Consider the following 20,537-nt stretch of genomic DNA (forward strand, 5'->3'; position numbering starts at 1 on the left):
GCAGGAGGGAGGCCTCAGGGGCTCACCACTGCTGCTTTAATATCTGGGCTTTTATAGAAATAAAGCAGCCTTGATCCTTGGATAGCAGCTAAGGAGGGTGAACTCCAGCGCTGATTGCAGGCCCAGCCTTCTCCCTGTCCCCGACCATCTCATCGCGGCCAAGAGCAGCTGCAGCCCTGATGGGGCTGGTCGCAGCCGTCCAAGCACAGTGGAGATGTGGGATGCACTCCTAGGTCCCCGTTGGTTCTGTCAGTTCTGACCTAGGGAGGAAAGGAGCCAGGGTTATGGGGGGGAGTCTGGTCTGTGATGTGAGCAGACCAGGGCCAGGAAGGTGGCAAGGAGAGGGATGTGGATGGGCCCCGTGGGTCCTCTGCTCTGAGATGCCCTCCCCTCTTAACTCCTCGGGGACCCCTGTCCAGAGTGGGCACCCCTGCCTGAGGGGTGTGTGGACTCTGTGGACGAGCTAGGAGGGAGCATCAGGGCTTTGTGCTGGTTCCATTCGGGGTGCATATCCCAGACAGCAGCTGGGACTGTGGACCTGGAGCTTCGGCCAGGCTGCCGCCCCCTCGGTGACCGCAGTGGCTCCTTGCTGTCGTGTGGGTCAAGGCCAGACCTCCCCAGCATCCTGTACAGCCTTGGGTGATGTGGTGCTCCTTTCCTGCCTGCCCTTACCCCTGCCTATTGCCCCCCACCTTGTTTTACATCCTTCACCCCACTGGCCTGGCTCCCTGCTGCCCCCCTGCCACAAATCCCTTTTCAGTCCCATCATGGTGTCCCCTCTTATTTCTTCCCTTGCCTGGACACCTCCCCTACCCATCCTCAGAGATCCACCTCATTCAGGAAGCCCCCGTGGACTTTGAAGCCCACTGGATCACCTTGGGTCCAGGTGGCCTGTCATGGGAATTGAGGTGGCAAGCCCTTGGGGACCAGGCATTGAGCTGGATCTGGGCCTTGGCATGCCAGGCCTGACATCATGGCTTCCATGAAAAATGCATAGCTGCTTATTACTGACCCCTGGGCTGTATGTACAAGAGAATTAGGTCAGGCTGAAAATTAGGGCAGAGGTCTGTCTGGTCTGAGTGAGTGAGGGGAGAGCCCAACAGGTCTGCCAGCCTGGCTTGGGGAGGAAAGGAATGGAACACTTTTCCAGAGCCCCATGCTGCAGCAAAGCTGAGAGGCATAAACCTCCGTCTGGGTTTGAGCCCGGCTGTGGCCGCCAGTGAATTTTCAGTCTGTGAACATTCGTGAGGCTTCTTATGTGTGAGGTGGGGAGGACCCTCCTTCCCAGCCGCAGGTCTGGTGATGGCATGGGGATGGGCAGGGCGTCGGGAAGTCCCTGTGTGGCTACTTCAGGTGGACACCCAGACGCCCCCCACCTGGCTGCATTCTCTTAGGCCCTTTGTCCTGAGGGGGGCTCTTCCACGTGACTCTTGGGGGTGCTGGGCTGGAGAAGCCCTGAGAATGCCCTGAGCCACCTTCTTTCTGCAGCCAAGAACACTGTGGTGAGAGGCCTGGAGAACGTGGAGGCACCTGAGGGCGGTGAGGCGCTGTTCGAGTGCCTCTTGTCCCAGCCGGAGGTGGCCGCCCACACCTGGCTGCTGGATGATGAGCCGGTGCGCACCTCTGAGAACGCCGAGGTGGTTTACTTTGAGAACGGCCTGCGGCACCTGCTGCTGCTCAAAAACCTGCGGCCTCGAGACAGCTGCCGGGTGACCTTCCTGGCGGGGGACGTGGTGACATCTGCGTTCCTCACAGTCCGGGGTTAGAGTTGTGGGGTCGGGAGGGTGGGCTGGGTCCAAGGGGGGAGGGTGGTTCTCTGCGATCCCTCCCACTGATACCCCACTGCCAGAGTGTGGGAGGGTGGGGATGTAGGGGGGCGGTCAGCCGCTGAGACCCCTCCCACGGGATCACCCACTGCAGGGATGCTGGGGGTGGAGCTGGGACCACAGGATGTGTGTGAGTCTCTCAGACCCGTCCTACCAAATACCACAGGCTGCAGGGGGCGGGGGTGGGTGGACTAGGGCCACTGTGTGGGAACCTGGGGCTCTTCAACCTCTCCCACCAGATACCGGATACCTTACTGCTTGGGTGCAGGGGGAGGGGCTGAGGCCAGGGATGCTGGAGGCATGAGCCTCTCGGAGCCCTCCCACGAGCACGAGATATCACACTGTGGGGTGCGAGGGGGGTGGGGTCCTAGGAGGGGGCATAGGTTACTGAGACCCCTCTCACTGGATATTTGGCTGTGGGTAGTAGGCCAGGGCTGGGGCAGCAGGGGGCTGTGGGTCTCAGAGACTCCTCCCACTGGGTACCCAGCTGCTTGGTCAGGGGTGGAGTGTGGGGTTGGGGGGGGGGGAAGCTGGGGCTTCTGGGAAGGGCATCGATTTCTGAGACTTGCCCACAGGAGCATGGGGTGGTAGCCTTGGGAATGTTGATCTCTGAGGCCACTCCCACCTGAGGCTGGTGCCCTCCTCTTCTCGGGGGTGACGGGAGGGGGTGGCATGGGTGTCTCCGAGCCCCGCCCCACCCCAGGCCACCCCTTGGCCCCTGAGCTCACACTGCCACCCCGCCCCACAGGCTGGCGCTTGGAGGTCTTGGAGGCACCCCGGGATGCAGCCGTGCTGGCCGGGGGGCGGGCCAGCTTCAGCTGCACGCTCAGCGAGACAGTGCCGGTGGGTGAGGCGACCTGGTACATAAACGGAGCCTCTGTGCAGCCTGACGACGCAGACTGGACAGTCACCGCCGAAGGCAGCCACCACACCCTGCTGCTGCACCGGGCCCAGCTGCACCACGCCGGCGAGGTCGCCTTCGCCGCCCGTGATGCCGTGGCCTCTGCGAGGCTCACTGTGCTGGGTGGGTGGCTTGGGTCTGCCTGCTCCAGCTCGGGTCCAGGGCTCTCGGGGAGACAGGTCGGGGGGCAGGAGGTTTCAGCTTCAGAGGCTGCTGGGGGCTTTCCGTGGCCCCCCACACTCGGTGGCCTCTGGGCACACAGTCTTCCTGTGACTCAAACGCACCATCCTCGCCCCTTCAGAAAGGCCGGGCTGTAGGGCACAGCTGCTCACAGGACTCTGGGGGGTGGACCATACTGTGCCCCACCAGCAGACCCCAGGGTGGGCGGGGCTGCGGGTGCTGACTGCCAGCCGCTGCACTGACCTTGTGCCTCCTGCCCGCCCCCGCAGGCCTCCCCGACCCCCCAGAGGACGCCGAGGTGGTGGGGCGCAGTGACAGCTCCGTGACACTGTCTTGGGTGGCTCCCACGAGTGACGGCGGAGGCGGCCTCTGTGGCTATCGGGTAGAGGTGAAGGCAGCGGCCACAGGAGAGTGGCAGCTGTGCCACGAGCTGGTGCCCGGGCCCGAGTGCCTGGTGGATGGCCTGGTCCCCGGGGAGACCTACCGCTTCCGTGTGGCCGCAGTGGGCGCGGCAGGCGCTGGTGAGCCTGTGTACCTGCCCCAGACAGTGAGGCTTGGTGAGTTGCTGCCTTGGTCCTGGTTTATGAGGGTGGGGGTCTAGCCTGGAGACCTCAAGGCCTGTCTAAGCCGGGGGTTCCTGCCCGTGTCCTTACTGATGCGCCCCTCCTGTTCCTGACCGCTTCTCCCAGCAGAGCCCCGGGAGCCCACGCCTGCACCCCCTGGCCCTGAGAGCCGGCAGGTGGCAGCTGGGGAGGACTTGTGTCTGGAGTGTGAGGTGGCCGAGGCTGGTGAGGTCATCTGGCTGAAGGGAACAGAGCGCATCCAGCCCAGTGGGCGCTTCCAGCTTCTCTGCCGGGGTCGGCGGCAGACGCTGTTGATTCGGGACTTCTCAGCGGAGGACCAGGGCGAGTATCGCTGTGCCCCTGCACGGGACCCTGTCTCTGTGGCGGCTGCTGCCTTCCAGGGTATGTCTCCCAGGGCCCAGCGTGCCCAGTGGAGGGAGGAGCCCTGGGATGTGGAGAGGGCCAGCCCTTTTGCTCACTGGTTCTCTCGGGGAACTGCAGGAGGTCCTCTTGAGGACACTGCCTCACACCAAGAAAGACTGAGGCCCGGGGTGGGGAGATGAACAGATCCCTGTGGCTCAGCCTCCTGTCAGAACCCACATCATTGGCATCTGAGGTCACATCACTCTCTGAGTGGGATCCTGGCCAATGCAGCCCTTGGTGTCCACTGCTGGTTCTTTAAAGCGTTGAATCCCTACACTCTGAGCCCCCTGCACTCTGAGCTCCCCTGCACCCTGAGCCCCCTCCACTCTGAACCCCCTCCACTCTGAGCCCCCTGCACCTGCACTGACCCTGGCCTGGTGTTCCCTGTGGTCATCCCCTCCTGTGCAGGAGGAAGACTGAGGTCTGGGTTGATCAGGGGATGCTGAGGCCTAGAGAGGGCCATTCAGAGCCTCGAAAACCTTGTATACAGGGTGCATCAGAACTCTTGGGGGCCCAGGCAGGCAGCAGAGGCCTATAAGGGGAACCGTGGTCAGTAGCTAAGGCCGGCCTGGGGTTATGGCTCTGTCCCTGCCTGACTGACCCGTTTCCTGCCCTCCTCAGTGGTGCTGACCCCAGAATCTGGGGATGAGGTCCCCACACAGCCCAGCCTGCCCCCTGAGGCAGCCCAGGAAGGCGACCTGCATCTCCTGTGGGAGGCCCTGGCCCGGAAGCGCCGCATGAGCCGAGAGCCTACGCTGGACTCCATCAGCGAGCTGCCCGAGGAGGACGGACGCCCGCAGTGCCTGCGGCAGGAGGTAGAGCAGGAGGCTCCCGACCTCTCTGAGGACTCTTCCACGGCTGACGAGCTGGCACGCACTGGCGAGGCTGACCTCTCACACACCAGCTCTGACGACGAGTCCCGTGCGGGCACTCCTTCCCTGGTTACCTACCTCAAGAAGGCTGGGAGGGCCAGTGCTTCACCACTGGCCAGCAAGGTGAGTCTCCAGCTTGGCCTACAAGGAGAGGCCTGGGTCTCTTAGATCTTTGCCACTCTGTCATTCATCCACACATCATCTCTCCACCCTTGTTCGTCGGTCCATCCACCATCCGTTTAGCCTTTCTTCCACCCACCCACCATCTTCCCATCTGTTGGTCATCCATCTACCCATCCAGCGACCATCCACCTACCCATCCATCCACGTGGCTGTTAAAACTTCTTTTCTGAAGAGCTGGAACCTATCTCTCCTTGGTATTTCTCACAACTCTGTCCTGCTCTGGGGAAAGCAGTTTTAGGGAGGGTGGGCTTGCTTTTTGGAAGCAACAGAAGCCATCAGGCATTTGGCCTCAGTGAAGGTAGTGCAGTTGACAGCAGGTAGCAGGCAGCAGGCATGCAGGAGCAAGGCGTGGAGCTGGGGCAGGAGACCTGGGCTCTGCTTCCCCCTGCCCTGTGTGTGTCCCTACACGATCCTTTCCCTGTCCCGGGCCTCAGGTGCCCCACCTTATCTGTGCACACAGGTTGAGGCCCCAGCCGCCCCTTCTGGGAAGCCACAAAAGCAGCAGGAGAAGCCAGCTTCAGTACCCCCACCACCAGGAGACCTGAGCGTTGGGGACTTGGGTGACCTATCCGTGGACAAGGCAGCAGTGAAGATCCAGGCTGCCTTCAAGGGTTATAAGGTCCGGAAGAAGATACAGCAGCAGGAGGGGCCTGTGTTCTGCCACACGTTTGGGGACACCGTGGCACAGGTGGGAGATGTCCTGCATCTGGAGTGTGTAGTGTCCAGCAAGACAGATGTGCGTGCCCACTGGTTGAAGGACGGTGTGCAGCTGACTGATGGCCGGCACCACCACATTGACCAGCTTGGGGATGGCACCTGCTCTCTGCTGGTCACTAGCCTGCGCCGGGCCGACGCTGGCCACTATACCTGTCAGGTGAGCAACAAGTTTGGCCGTGTGGCCCACAGTGCCTGTGTGGTGGTCAGTGGGATGGAGAGTGAGACCGAGAGTTCCTCCGGGAGTGAGCTGGATGACACCTTCCGCCGGGCCGCCCGGCGGCTGCGCCGCCTGTTCCGCACCAAGGGCCCGGCAGAGGTTTCAGACGAGGAGATCTTCAGCGCTGACAAGGGCAAGGCAGAGCCCGAGGAGCCTGGGGACTGGCAGACATACCGCGAAGATGAACAGTCCATCTGCATCCGCTTCGAGACGCTTGCCGAGGCCCGCCGGGCAGCCACCTGCTTCCGGGACATGTTTGGCACGCTGGACAACAGAGTGGACATCAGCCTGTCAGAGCAGGGGCTGCATGGGGTGGAGATGCGCATTGGCAAGGTGGCCTCCACCCCTGCAGCGCCTCCGGAGCCAGTACTGGCTGCAGAGGCAGGTGAGTCTGCAAGCTGCCTGGGTCAGGGGTGAGGGGAGAGGAAGAGCGAAGGCAGCAGCGGTGACCAGGGTCAGCTGAAAACTCAAGGAGGTTTAGCTCAAGGGGCTATAGCTTCTGGCTGTTCGTACATGCAGCCCACTGAGCTGGGAGGAGCCCTGACTTTGGGGTTAGACAGAGCTCAACTGAAATCCCCGCTCTGCCTGCTACTGATTAGCCTCTCGGAGCCTCAGAGTTCTGTTCTGTGAAATGGATTCGGGAATACTGACACCCTAGAGTTTAGGGTTATTTTTTCCCCCGTGAGGTTTTCAGATATAATCTGTACAAAAGGCGGGGTTCCACATAGTCCAGCATGAACCCCATTTCCCACTCCAGCAACTAAAGTTAATTAAAAAGTCATTTCACTGTTTACTTGCATCTCCCTAGGAACAACAAAGGGAGTATCATTAATAACCCACAGCATCATTCTTCCTCTTTAATTCTGAGCTACTAGCGTGCTTCCAATCCCAGACAACCAACCTTGGTCTTCCCTTTACTTCCCCTTCTTCCCCATTTCCTGTCTGCTATCTCTCTGGCCTCATGGTAGCTTGGGAACCAGGCTAATGAAGAGAGGATTCTTCTAGAGCATGGGGAGGAGGGAAGAGCTCAGTTGGCAGAGACAGAATTCTGTTTAGCCGCCCATTCTGTGAGCGCTCATGTGAATGGGTGCCGTGCAGATCACACACATTGAACTGCTGGCAGCTGGGGCAACTTGGGGGAGCCTGAGGCTAACGTGTCGTATGCCCTGCCCGTCCCTCCCAGCCCCGGTGTTCCTGACTGAGCTACAGAATCAGGAGGTGCTGGATGGGTATCCCGTGAGCTTTGACTGTGTGGTGACAGGCCAGCCCATGCCCAGTGTGCGCTGGTTCAAGGACGGGAGGGTGCTGGAGGAGAATGACCACTACATGATCAGTGAGGACCAGCAGGGCGGCCACCAGCTCATCATCACAGCTGTGGTGCCAGCAGACATGGGTGTCTACCGCTGCCTGGCTGAGAACAGCGTGGGTGTGTCCTCTACCAAAGCGGAGCTCCGCGTGGACCGTGAGTGCATGCTCGGGTTTGATGGGTCAGGGTGGGATCCTGGCTGGGAAAGGCAGTGCTGGAGACCACTGGCCTCAGGCCAGGCAGGATTTGGGGCTGGAATGTCTGTGGAGGATGGAGTGTTCTCTTGGAGCCCCCTTGAGAGGTGGCTGGGCTGGGGAGGAACCTGGAAATGTTTGGAGGTACCCCATGGGCACAGTGGGTGGTTAACGGCACTGTGGCACAATAAGAAATATATATTGGTCTTTGTCCCTGATTCCTGGCGGGCCCTAGACAGCTTCAGTACAAATATATCCATCTGATTTTTGACAAAAATGCAAAAGCAAATGGAGTAAGGATAGAATTTCAGATTCAAGGATGGAATTTCAAATGATGCTGGAGTAATTTGAACACTCGTAGGCAAAAATATGAACTTTGACCTTATGTGAAAATTAGCTCAAAATGGATTAAATACTTAAATGTAAAATATGAAGCTATAAAACTTTTAGAAAAAAGTAAGAGGATATCCTCAGGACCTAGGGCTAGGAAAAGACTGCTTAGACGTGACCCATAAAAGGAAAAATTGGTAAACTGGACCTCCTCAGAGTTCAAACCTTTTGCTCTGAGAAAGACCAGGTGTTGAAGATGAAAAGCTATGGGCTGGGAGAAAATACCTGCAAATCACATATCTTATAAAGGACTAAAAAATATGTAAAGGAAAGCTCAAAATTAAACAATAAATTTTTTTTAAAAATCCACTTAGAATAGGAGCAAAAGACCTTTCTATACATTTCAAGGGAGAGGACATACAGAAGGCAAATAAGCACACGGAAGATGTGCCTGTTTTTATTTCCATTTCCCTGATGGGATCGCCCATGCATTGCTGGTGAGAGTGTAAAGTGGTGCAGCCACTCTGAAAAACAGTTTGCAGTTGCTCACAAAACTATGTAGCTACTGTATGATCTAACAATTGCCTTTTTTGGTATTTATCCCAGAGAAATAAAAACTCAAATTCATAATAAAACCTGTGCCCAAATACTCATAGCAACTTTATTCCCAATAGCCAAAAACTGGTAATGACCCAACTGTCAAACTGTGGTATGGCTATTCTATGGAATACTACTTGGCAAGGAAAAGGAACAAATTATTAACATGTGCAACAATTATGATAAAATTTCATTTTATTGCATAAAGTTAAACAAACACACATATACTCAGTGGAGTTCGTGTGAAACTTGTGAAATCTGAACAAGATCGAGGGATCATAGCAATGTCACCTTTTATAGCTATGAGACAAGTTAACATTGCTGGAAACTGGGTGAAGAGTAAATGGGATCTCTGTATTATCTCTTAGAACAGCATGAGAATCTATAATTCTCTCAACAAAAAGGAAAATAAAACTATTAAATATAACAAGTCTAGTATCTTAAATAAGACGAGATTTTCTATATTTACCTAAGTAGTTCCATTTCCAAGCTCTTTATTTTGCTATGTAGGTCTAGATTTCTATCTCGTAACACTTTCTTTCTGCCTGAAGGACATCTTTTAGCAATTTTTGTAGTGTGGGTATATCTGAAAAATGTCTTTATTTTGCTTTTCTTTAGGATATTTTTGCCAGGACAGTTTTTTCTTTCCATACTTTAAAGATGTTGCTCCACCATCTATTAGCTTGCATTCTTTCCAATGAGAAATATGATGTCGTTCTTATCTTCGTTTCTCTGTACATAACTTATCTTTCCTATTGGGATTTAAAAGTTTTTAGATATTTGCACACCATAACATTCACCATTTAAAAATATATAGTTCAGTGGTTTTTAATATATTCACAAGGTTATGCTACCATCTAACTCCAGAACATTTTCATCATCCCAGAAAGAAACCCCATACCTATTGACTGTCACTCCCCATTCCCCCTCCCCCAGCCCCTGGCAACCACTAATCTGTTTTCTGTCTGTGTGGGTTTGCCTATTCTGAATTTTCCATGTAAATGGAATTATACAATATGTGGCTTTTTATGTCTCGTTTCTATTACTGAGCTTGTTTTTTTTTTTTTGCGATACGCGGGCCTCTCACTGTTGTGGCCTCTCCTGTTGCAGAGCACAGGCTCTGGACGCGCAGGCTCAGCGGCCATGGGTCACGGGCCTAGCCGCTCCACGGCATGTGGGATCTTCCCAGACCAGGGCACGAACCCGTGTCCCCTGCATCGGCAGGCAGACTCTCAACCACTGCGCCACCAGGGAAGCCCTACTGAGCTTGTTTCCAAGGTCTATCCATGTAATGAATATCAGTGCTCCATTCCTTTTTATGGCTGAAAAATATTTCACTGTATATGGATGATTTATCCATTCATTGAATGATGTTTATCCATTGGTTTATGGCTACCATGAATAATGCTGCTATGAACATTCATGTGCAAGTTTTTGTGTGGACATATGTTTTCGTTTCTCTTGGATCTATACCTAGGAGTGGAATTGCTGGGTCAGGTGGTAAACTCTATGTTTAACTTTTAGAAGAACTGACAAACTCTTTTACACAGCGGCTGCACCATTTTACATTTCTGCCAGCAGTGTACAAAGGTTCCAATTTCCCTGCATCTTTGCCAGCACTTGTTTTTGTTCATCTTTTCAATTATAGCCGTCCTAATGGATGTGAAGTGGTATCTCATTGTGGTTTTGATTTGCATTTCCCTACTGACTAATGATATTGAGCATCTTTTCATGTGCTTATTGGCCATTTGTGTATCTTTTTTTGGAGAAATCCTTTGTCCATTTTAAAATTAGATTCTTTGTTTTTTAAATTTTGAGTTGTAAGAGTTTTTTGTATATTCTGGGTACTATCAATAGATCCTTATCAGGTATGTGATTTTCTTTTCTTTTTGTTTTTTTGTAATAGATCTTTATTGGAGTACAGTTGCTTCACAATACTGTGTTAGTTTATGATTTACAACAAAGTGAATCAGCCATATGCATACACATGTCCCCATATCCCCTCCCTCTTGAGTCTCCCTCCCACCCTCCCTATCCCACCCCTCTAGGTCATTGCAAAGCACCGAGCTGATCTCCCTGTGCTGTGCTGCTGCTTCCCACTAGCTATCTATTTTACATTCGGTAGTGTACATATGTCGATGCTACTCTCACTTTGCCCCAGCTTCCCCCTCCCCGCTCCGTGTCCTCATGTCCATTCTCTATGTCTACATCTTTATTCCTGTCCTGCCACTAGGTTCATCAGTACCATTATTTTCTTTTTTAGATTCCATATATATGTTAGCATACGGTATTTGTTTTTCTCTCTCTGACTTACTTCACTCTGTAAGACAGACTCTAGGTCCATCCACCTCACTACAAATAATTCAATTTCGTTTCTTTTTATGGCTGAGTAATATTCCATTGTATATATGTGCCACATCTTCTTTATCCATTCATCTGTTGATGGACATTTAGGTTGTTTCCATGTCCTGGCTACTGTAAATAGTGCTGCAGTGAACATTTTGGTACATGACTCTTTTTGAATTATGGTTTTCTTAGGGTATATGCCCAGTAGTGGGATTGCTGGGTCATACAGTAGCTCTATTTTTAGTTTTTTAGGGAACCTCCCTACTGTTCTCCATAGTGGTTGTATCAATTTACATTCCCACCAACAGTGCAGGAGGGTTCCTTTTTCACCACACCCTTTCCAGCATTTATTGTTTCTAGACTTTTTGGTAATGGCCATTCTGACTGGTGTGAGGTGATACCTCATTGTATTTTTGATTTGCATTTCTCTAATAATTAGTGATGTTGAGCATCTTTTCATGCCTCTTGGCCATCTGTATGTCTTCTTTGGTGAAATGTCTATTTAAGTCTTCCACCCATTTTTTAATTGAATTATTTGGTTTTTTGATATTGAACTCCATGAGCTGTTTGTATATTTTGGAGATTAATCCTTTGTCCATTGTTTCATTTGCAAATACTTTCTCCCATTCTGAGGGTTGTCTTCTCATCTTATTTATGGTTTCCTTTGCTGTGCAAAAGCTTTTAAGTTTAATTAGGTCCCATTTGTTTATTTTTGTTTTTATTTCCATTACTCTAGGTGGGTCAAAAAAGATCTTGCTGTGGTTTATGTCAGAGAGTGTTTTCCCTATGTTTTCCTCTAAGAGTTTTATAGTGTCTGGTCTTACATTTAGGTCTTTAATCCATTTTGAGTTTATTTTTGTGTATGGTGTTAGAGAGTGTTCTAATTTCATTCTTTTACATGTAGCTGTCCAGTTTTCCCAGCACCACTTATTGAGGAGGCTGTCTTTTCTCATTGTATGTTCTTGCCTCCTTTATCGTAAATTAGGTGATCATATGTGTGTGGGTTTATCTCTGGGCTTTCTCTCCTGTACCATTGATCTATATTTCGGTTTTTGTGCCGGTATGATACTGCCTTGATTACTGTAGCTTTGTGGTATAGTTTGAAGTCAGGGACCCTGATTCCTCCAGCTCTGTTTTTCTTTCTCAAGATTGCTTTGGCTATTCGGGATCTTTTGTGTTTCCATACGAATTGTAAAATTTTTTGTTCTTATTCTATGAAGAATGCTATTGGTAGGTAGTTTGATAGGGATTGCATTGAATCTGTAGATTGCTTTGGGTAGTATTTTGACAATAGTGACAATTTTGACAATATTGATTCTTCCAATCCGAGAACATGGTATATTTCTCCACCTGTTTATGTCATCTTTGATTTCTTTCATCAGTGTTTTATAGTTTTCTGAGAACAAGTCTTTTTCCTCCTTAGGTAGGTTTATTCCTAGGTATTTTATTCTTTTTGTTGTGATGGTAAGTGGGATTGTTTCCTTAATTTCTCTTTCTGATTTTTTGTTGTTATTGTATAGGAATGCCAGAGATTTCTGTGTATTAATTTTGTATCCTGCTACTTTACCAAATTTATTGATTAGTTCTAGTAGTTTTCTGGTGGCAGCTCTAGGATTCTCTATGTATAATATCATGCCATCTGCAGTGACAATTTTTCTTTTCCAATTTGTATTCCTTTTATTTATTTTTCTTCTCTGATTGCTGTGGCTAGGACTTCCAAAACTATGTTGAATATGAGTGGCAAGAGTGGACATCCTTGTCTTTTTCCTGATCTTAGTGGAAATGCTTTCAGTTTTTCACCATTGAGTATAATGTTTGCTGTGGGTTTGTCATATATGGCCTTTATTATATTGAGGTAGGTTCCCTCTATGTCCATTTTCTAGAGAGTTTTTATTATAAATAGGTGTGGGATTTTGTCAAAAGCTTTTTCTGCATCGATTGAGATGATCATATGGTATTTATTCCTTAATTTGTTAATATGGTGTATCACATTGATTTGCGTATATTGAAGAATCCTTGCATCCCTGGGATATATCCCACTTGATAATGGTTTATGATCCTTTTAATATGTTGTTGGATGCTGTTTGCTAGTATTTTGTTCAGGATTTTTGCATCTATGTTCGTCAGTGATTCTGGTCTATAATTTTCTTTTTTGTGATATCTTTTTCTGGTTTTGGTATCAGGGTGATGGTGACTTTGTACAATGAATTTGGGAGTGTTCCTCCTTCTGCACTTTTTTGGAAGAGTTTGAGAAGGATCAGTGTTAGCTCCTCTCTAAATGTATGATAGAATTCGCCTGTGAAGCCATCTGGTCCTGGGATTTTGTTTGTTGGAAGATTTTTAATCACAGTTTCAATTTCATTACTTGTGATAGGTCTGTTTATATTTTCTAATTCTTCTTGGTTCAGTCATGGAAAATTGTACCTTTCCAAGAATTTGTCCATTTCTTCTTGGTTGTCCATTTTATTGGCATATAGTTGTTTGTAATTGTCTCCTATAATCCTTTGTATTTCTGCGGTGTCAGTTGTGATTTCTCTTTTTTCATTTCTAATTTTATTGATTTGTGTCCTCTCCCTTTTTTTCTTGATGAGTCTGGCTAAGGGTTTATCAATTTTGTTTATCTTCTCAAAGAACCAGCTTTTAGTTTTATTAATCTTTGCTATTGTTTTCTTCATTTCTATTTCATTTACTTCTGCTTTGATCTTTGTGATTTCTTTCCTTCTACTGACTTTGGGTTTTCTTTGTGTTTCCTTCTCTAGTTGCTTTAGGTTAGGGTTAGATTGTTTATTCGAGATTTTTCTTGTTTCTTGAGGTGAGATTGAATTGCCATAAACTTCCCTCTTAGAACTGCTTTTGCTGTGTCCCATAGGTTTTGGGTGGTTGTATTTTTGCTGCCATTTGTTTCTATGTATTTTTTAATTTCTTCTTTGATTTCTTCAGTGATCTCTTGGTTATTTAGTAGTGCACTGTTTAGCCTCCATGTATTTGTGGTTTTTACAATTTTTTCCTGTAATCGATTTTCAATCTCATAGCGTTGTGGTCAGGAAAGATGCTTGATATGATTTCAATTTTCTTAAATTTTCCAAGGCTTGATTTGTGACCCAAGATGTGATCTGTCCTGGAGAATGTTCCATGTGCCCTTGAGAAGAAAGTGTATTCTGCTACTTTTGGGTGGAATGTTCTATAAATATCAATTAAATCTATCTGGTCTGCTGTGTCAGTTAAAGCTTGTGTTTCCTTATTTATTTTCTGTTTGGATGATCTGTCCATTGGTGTAAGTGAGGTGTTAAACTCCCCTACTAAAATTGTGTTACTGTCGATTTCCCCTTTCATGGTTGTTAATATTTGCCTTATGTATGGAGGTGCTCCTATGTTGGGTGCATAAACATTTACAATTGTTATGTCATCTTCTTGGATTGATCCCTTGATCATTATGTAGTGTCCTTCCTTATCTCTTATAACAGTCTTTATTTTAAAGTCTATTTTACCTGATATGAGTATTGCTACTCCAGCTTTCTTTTGATTTACATTTGCATGGAATATCTATTTTGATCCCTTCACTTTCAGTCTGTATGTGTCCCTAGGTCTGAAGTGGGTCTCTTATAGACAGCATATATATGGGTCTTGTTTTTGTATCTGTTCAGCCAGTCTGTGTCTTTTGGTTGGGGCATATAATCCATTTACATTCAAGGTTATTATCCATATGTATGTTCCTATTACCATTTTCTTAATTGTTTTGGGTTTGTTTTTGTGGGTCTTTTTCTTCTCTTGTGTTTCCTGCCTAGAGAAGTTTCTTTAGCTTTTGTTGTAAAGCTGATTTGGTGGTGCTGAATTCTTTTAGCTTTTGCTTGTCTGAAAAGCTTTTGATTTCTCTGTTGAATCTGAATGAGATCCTTCATGGGTAGAGTAATCTTGGTTGTAGGTTTTTCTCTTTCATCACTTTAAGTATATCCTGCCACTGCCTTCTGGCCTGTAGGGTTTCTGCTGAAAAATCTGCTGTTAACCTTATGGGGATTCCTTTGTATGTTATTTTTTTGTTTTTCCCTTTTAATATTTTTTCTTTGAATTTAATTGTTAGTTTGATTAATATATATCTTGGTGTGTTTCTCCTAGAGTTTATCCTGTATGGGACTCTCTGTGCTTCCTGGACTTGGGTGACTATTTCCTTTCCCATGTTAGGGTAGTTTTCCACTATAATCTCTTCAAATATTTTCTCAGACCCCTTCTTTTTCTCTTCTTCTTCTGGGACCCCTATATTCGAATGTTGGTGCATTTAGTGTTGTCCCAGAAGTCTCTGAGATTGTCTTCAATCTTTTCATTCTTTTTCCTTTATTCTGCTCCTTGGCAGTTATTTCCACCATTCTGTCATCCAGCTCACTTATTCGTTCTTCTGCCTCAGTTATTCTGTTATTGATTCCTTCTAGTGTATTTTTCATTTCAGTTATTTTGTTGTTCATCTGTTTGTTTGTTCTTTAGTTCTTGTAGATCTTTGTTAAACATTTCTTGTATTTTCTCAATCCGTGGCTCCATTCTATTTCCGAGATCCTGGATCATCTTTACTGTCATTACTCTGAATTCTTTTTCAGGTAGATTCCCTATTTCCTCTTCATTTATTTGGTCTTGGAGGTTTTTACCTTGCCCCTTCATCCATGACATATTTTTCTTGCTATCTCTTTTTTTTTTTTTTTTATGAGTGGGATTGTGTTCCTGTCTTACTGGTTTTTTGGCCTCAGGCTTCCAACACTGAAGTCTGTAGGCTGTTGGGTAGAGCTGGGTCTTGGTGCTGAGAGGAGGACCTCTGGGAGACCTCACTCTGATGCATATTCCCTGGGGTCTGAGTTCCTCTGTTAGTCCAGTGGTTCGGACTCAGACCTCCCACCACAGGAGCTTCAGCCCAACCCCCAGCTTGTGAACCCAAGATCCTGCAAGCCACACAGGACAGCAAAAAAAAAAAAAAAAAAAAAAAGAACAATAATACAGTAAAAAATAAAATTAGATTAGGAAACTAACAGATATGTTAGAAAAAATATAAAAATAAAAATATAGATGAAACAATAACTGGAAGGTAAAACAGAATCACAGTAGTAAAAAAGAGGAGGAGAAAAAAAAAAAGGTGGAAAAGGCCTTGGCTATGGAGGGCAGGGCCTAATCAGGATCGAGGTTTAGGCAGTGGGTGGGGCCTATGCCTAGGACCCAGAAGGCTGGAAAAGGCCCTGGGGGTTGTGGTGTGTGGGGCTTAGGCTCAACAGAACAGAAGGGGCCCAGGCATGTCTCCCACCTCTGTTCTCAGAGGGTGGGGGACCCCACCTTGGAGCCCAGCAGGCTTCCTTGGTTCGAGTGGGTGGGGCAAATGCCCTCTGCTCCTTTCCTGCTCCCCTAGTCCCAGAGGGCCCCTCCCACCTTCCTCTCCTGATCTCTCAGGCCTCCCTCCTACATCCCCAGGACCAACCTGGCCTGAAGGGGACCTCTGAGGGCATAGGACCTGGCCCGAGAGCTGGGCAGACTTCCCCAGCCGATTGGGCAGGGGAAACGCTGGGCCCGCTCCCCTCTGATCCAAGCCCCCACGGGTCCCTCCAGACATGGGAGCCCCTCGCCCCCTCTCAGCCACCCCTCACGGGCACTGGCCCTGTCCAGCCTCCACGTCTCCTCCCCCTCAGTCCCCTCATGTCCTGCCGGTTTGCTTGGGGGTTCTTCCTGTCTCCTTGGGCATCGGGGTCCCCCACCAGCATCCAGCACGTGCCCTAGTTGTCTCAGATATATGATTTTCAAATCTTTTCTCCCATTCTGTGGGTTGTCTTGTCACTTTCTTGATTGTTCTTTGATGCACAAAAGTTTTAAATTTTGATGGAGTATAGTTTATCTACTTTTTCTTTGGTTTCTTGTGCTTTACTTGTCACGTCTAAGAAACCACTGTCTAATCCAAAGTTATAAAGATTTACACTTATGCTTTCTTCTCTCATATTTAGTTAGGTCTTTGGTACATTTTGAGTTCATATTTGTATATGGTATGAGGTAAGGGCCCCAATTCATTTTTTTCCTGTGGAAATCCAGTTGTCCCGCCACTATTGTTGAAAAGACTATTTTCCCTCATAAAATTGTCTTGGAACTCTTGTCAGAAACGAATTTCTATTAAATGTGTAGGTTTATTTCTATTCCATTCATCCAGATGTCTGTCATTATGCCATTACCACACTGTTTTGAATATTGTAGCTGTGTATAATACTGTTTTGAAATTTTTAACTGTGAGTCTGCCAACTTGGTTCTTCTTCAAGATTTTTTGACCATCCTGAGTCTCTTGCATTTTCTTATGAATTTTAGGATCAGCTTGTCAATTTCTGCAAACATGATCTCTGGATACTTTTTAAGATTTTTTTTTGTCATTGGTTTTGAGTAATTTGATCATAGTCTTTGGTGCAATTGTCTTTATTTATGTTCCTTGTGCAGTTAATTGAGCTTCTTGGAATTTTGGGTTAATAGTTTTCATTAAGTTTGAAATTTGGGGGAGGCATTATTTCTTCAAATATTTTTTCTTTCCCCCTTCATTTGGGAACTTAAGTTACAAATAATCGAGCCACTTGAAGTTGTACTATAGCTTACTAATAATCCTTTTCCATTTTTATTAATAAAATTCTTCTTTCTCTATGCATTTCATTTTTCATAGTTTCTATTGCTATGCTTTTATGTTCACTGTTCTTTTGTAGTATCTAGTCTGCTATCAATCCCATCCATTGTATTGTTTATCTCTAGAAGTTCTACTTGAGTCTTTTTTATATGTTCTATATCTCATCTTAACTTTTCGAACACATGGAATACAGTTCTAATACCTGTGCTAATGTCCTTATCTCCCAGTTCGAACATCTGTGTCAAATCTGACTTGGTTTTGACAATTGATTATTCTACACATTATAGGTTGTGTGTTTCCTGCCTCCTTGCATGTCGGACAGTCTTGGCTGAATGCCTGACAGTGTGAATTTAACCCTGTTGGGAGCTGGATATTTTGTGTTTCTGCAGGTCTTCTTGAGCAATACAGTGCGTTACTTGGAAGCAGCTCGATCCTTTTGGGTCTGGCTTGTGTGATTTGTTATGTGGCGCCAAGGCGGTGCTCAGTCCAAAGCTGATCATCTTCGTCTGCTGAAGTGAGAGTGTTCCTGAGTACTCAACCTGATGCCCTGTGAATTAAGAAAGTTTCTAATCTGACTGCAAACAGACATTATTCCAGCCCTTGTGCTCCTCTGGTGCTACTTCCTCTAGTCCTTTCAGATGGCTCTTTCCTGTGTGCATGTGCCAGTCAGTGCTCTGTGGCATCCTCGAGGGAGGGGGCCCTCTCTCTGTGCAGCTTTCTCTTCTCTGGTTTTCTGTTCCATGGGCACAGGCTGCCTTTGTCTCTCAGGACATCAGCTCTGTCTCCTCAACTCAGGGTCTGCCTGGCTCTGCCTCAGTTTCCTTTTCCCATAAACTTAAGTCAGGAAGCTGGGGCAATTATAGGGCTCACCATTGTTTCCTATCTCTAATACATCACTGCCCTTCATTCATCTTAACCATTCTGATGATTCTGTACCCAATTCCAATGTGTGGGTTTTTTTCTTTCCCACAAAAAGAAATTCTCTGAGACACCAGCCAAGTGTCCTACAGTTCAACTCAATTCTGACACCATCCACCTGGAAATAGCATCAGATCCCATAGGTTAAGGGCTCAGTCCCACAAGGTGCCTCCACCACCACTTCAGATATCAACTGCAAGTCCAGGTTGTCACCTGTGCTTCTGGCCTACATGCTATAAATTAGAGGTTCCAATGACCCCCTTCCTTGGGTTTTAATAATTTGCTAAAGTGGCTCACAGAACTCAGAGAAACATTTCACTTACTAGATCAGTGCTTTATTATAAAAGGGTATAACTCAGGAGCAGCCAGGTGGAAGAGACGTATAGGCAAGGCGCCTGGGAAGGGGCAGGGCCAAGCGTGCCACTCTCCCCCAGTGTCCATGTGTTTACCAGCCGGGAAGCTCTCTGAACCCTATCCTTTTGGGTTTTTATGGAGACTTCATTACACAGGCACAACTGATTAAATCATTGACCACTGGTGATTAAAAAAAAATATTTTATTGGAGTATAGTTGCTTTACAGTGTTGTGTTAGTTTCTACTGTACAGCAAAGTGAATCAGCTATACATATACACATATCCCCTCTTTTTTGGGTGTCCTTCCCATTTAGGTCACCACAGAGCATTGAGTAGAGTTCCCTGTGCTGTGCAATAGGTTCTCCTTAGTTATCTATTTTACATATAGTATCAGTAGTGTGTATATGTCAATCCCAATCTCCCAATTCATCCCACCCTCCCTTTCCCCCTTGGTATCCATAGGTTTGTTCTCTACGTCTGTGTCTCTATTTTGGCTTTGTAAATAAGATCATCTACACAGTTTTTTCAGATTCCACATATATGCATTATATACGATATTTGTTTTTCTCTTTCTGGCTTACTTCACTCTGTATGACAGTCTCTAGGTCCATCCACGTCTCTACAAATGACTCAATTTTGTTCCTGTTTATGGCTGAGTAATATTCCATTGTATATGTGTACCACATCTTCTTTATCCACTCCTCTGTTCATGGACATTTAGGTTGTCTCCATGTCCTGGCTATTGTAAATAGTGCTGCAATGAACATTGGGGTGCATGTGTCTTTTTGAATTATGGTTTTCTCAGGGTATATGCCCAGTAGTGGGATTGCTGGGTCACGTGATAGTTCTATTTTTAGTTTTTTAAGGAACCTCCATACTGTTCTCCATAGTGGCTGTATCAATTTACATTCCCACCAAAAGTGTAGGAGGGTTCCCTTTTCTCCACACCCTCTCCAGCATTTATTGTTTGTAGATTTTGTGATGCAGGACATTCTGACAGGTATGAGGTGAAAACTACCTCTTTGTAATTTTGAGTTGCATTTCTCAATGATGAGTGATGTTGAGCATCTTTTCACGTGCCTCTTGGCCATCTGTATGTCTTCTTTGGTGAAATGTCTATTTAGGTCTTCTGCCCATTTTTTGATTGGGTTGTTTGTTTTTTTGATATTGAGCTGCATGAGCTGTTTGTATATTTGGGGGATTAATCCTTTGTCAGTTGCTTCGTTTGCAAATATTTTCTCCCTTTCTGAGAGTTGTCTTTTCGTCTTGTTTATGGTTTCCTTTGCTGTGCAAAAGCTTTTAAGTTTAATTAGGTCCCATTTGTTTATTTTTGTTTTTATTTTAATTACTCTAGGAGGTGGGTCAAAAAAGATCTTGCTGTGATTTACGTCAAAGAGTGTTCTGCCTATGTTTTCCTCTAAGAGTCTTATAGTGTCTGGCCTTACATTTAGATCTTTAATTCATTTTTAATTTATTTTTGTGTATGGTGTTAGGGAGTGTTCTAATTTCACTCTTTTACGTATAGCTGCCCAGTTTTCCCAGCACCATTTATTGAAGAGGCTGTCTTTGCTCCACTGTATATTCTGGCCTCCTTTGTCATAGATTAGTTGACCATAGGTGCATGGGTTTATCTCTGGGCTTTCTCTCCTGTACCATTGATCTATATTTCTGTGTTTGCACTAGTACCATACTGTCTTGACTACCGTAGCCCTGTAGTATAGTCTGAAGTCAGGGAGCCCGATTCCTCCAGCTCTGTTTTTTTTCTTTTCTCATGATTGCTTTTGCTCTTCAAGGTCTTTTGTGTTTCCATACAAGTTGTAAAATTTTTTGTTCTACTGTGAAAAATGCCATTGATAATTTGATAAGGATTGCATTGAACCTGTAGATTGCTTTGGGTAGTATAGTTATTTTGACAGTATTGATTCTTCCCATCCAAGAACATGGTATATCTCTCCATCTGTTTGTGTCGTCTTTGATTTCTTTATCAG

The 20,537-nt window shown here is 46.9% G+C and overlaps 1 protein-coding gene across 2 annotated transcripts in view; it reads left to right on the forward strand.

Moving 5' to 3' along the window:
- The window catches only part of OBSCN (obscurin, cytoskeletal calmodulin and titin-interacting RhoGEF), a 158,108-nt gene that overhangs the window by 111,416 nt on the left and 26,155 nt on the right, over positions 1–20,537 (forward strand). For both annotated transcript variants that reach the window (XM_029216329.1, XM_029216330.1), the window contains exons 46-52: positions 1,489–1,761; positions 2,575–2,850; positions 3,177–3,464; positions 3,597–3,872; positions 4,515–4,888; positions 5,409–6,267; positions 7,066–7,344. In XM_029216329.1, the coding sequence (XP_029072162.1) occupies positions 1,489–1,761; positions 2,575–2,850; positions 3,177–3,464; positions 3,597–3,872; positions 4,515–4,888; positions 5,409–6,267; positions 7,066–7,344 (2,625 nt within the window). The remainder of the gene's footprint in view (positions 1–1,488; positions 1,762–2,574; positions 2,851–3,176; positions 3,465–3,596; positions 3,873–4,514; positions 4,889–5,408; positions 6,268–7,065; positions 7,345–20,537) is intronic.

Source organism: Monodon monoceros, unplaced genomic scaffold, assembly GCF_005190385.1.
Source record: "Monodon monoceros isolate NGI ecotype Baffin Bay Population unplaced genomic scaffold, NGI_Narwhal_1 Super_Scaffold_12, whole genome shotgun sequence".
In the NCBI taxonomy this organism is placed as follows: domain Eukaryota; kingdom Metazoa; phylum Chordata; class Mammalia; order Artiodactyla; family Monodontidae; genus Monodon; species Monodon monoceros.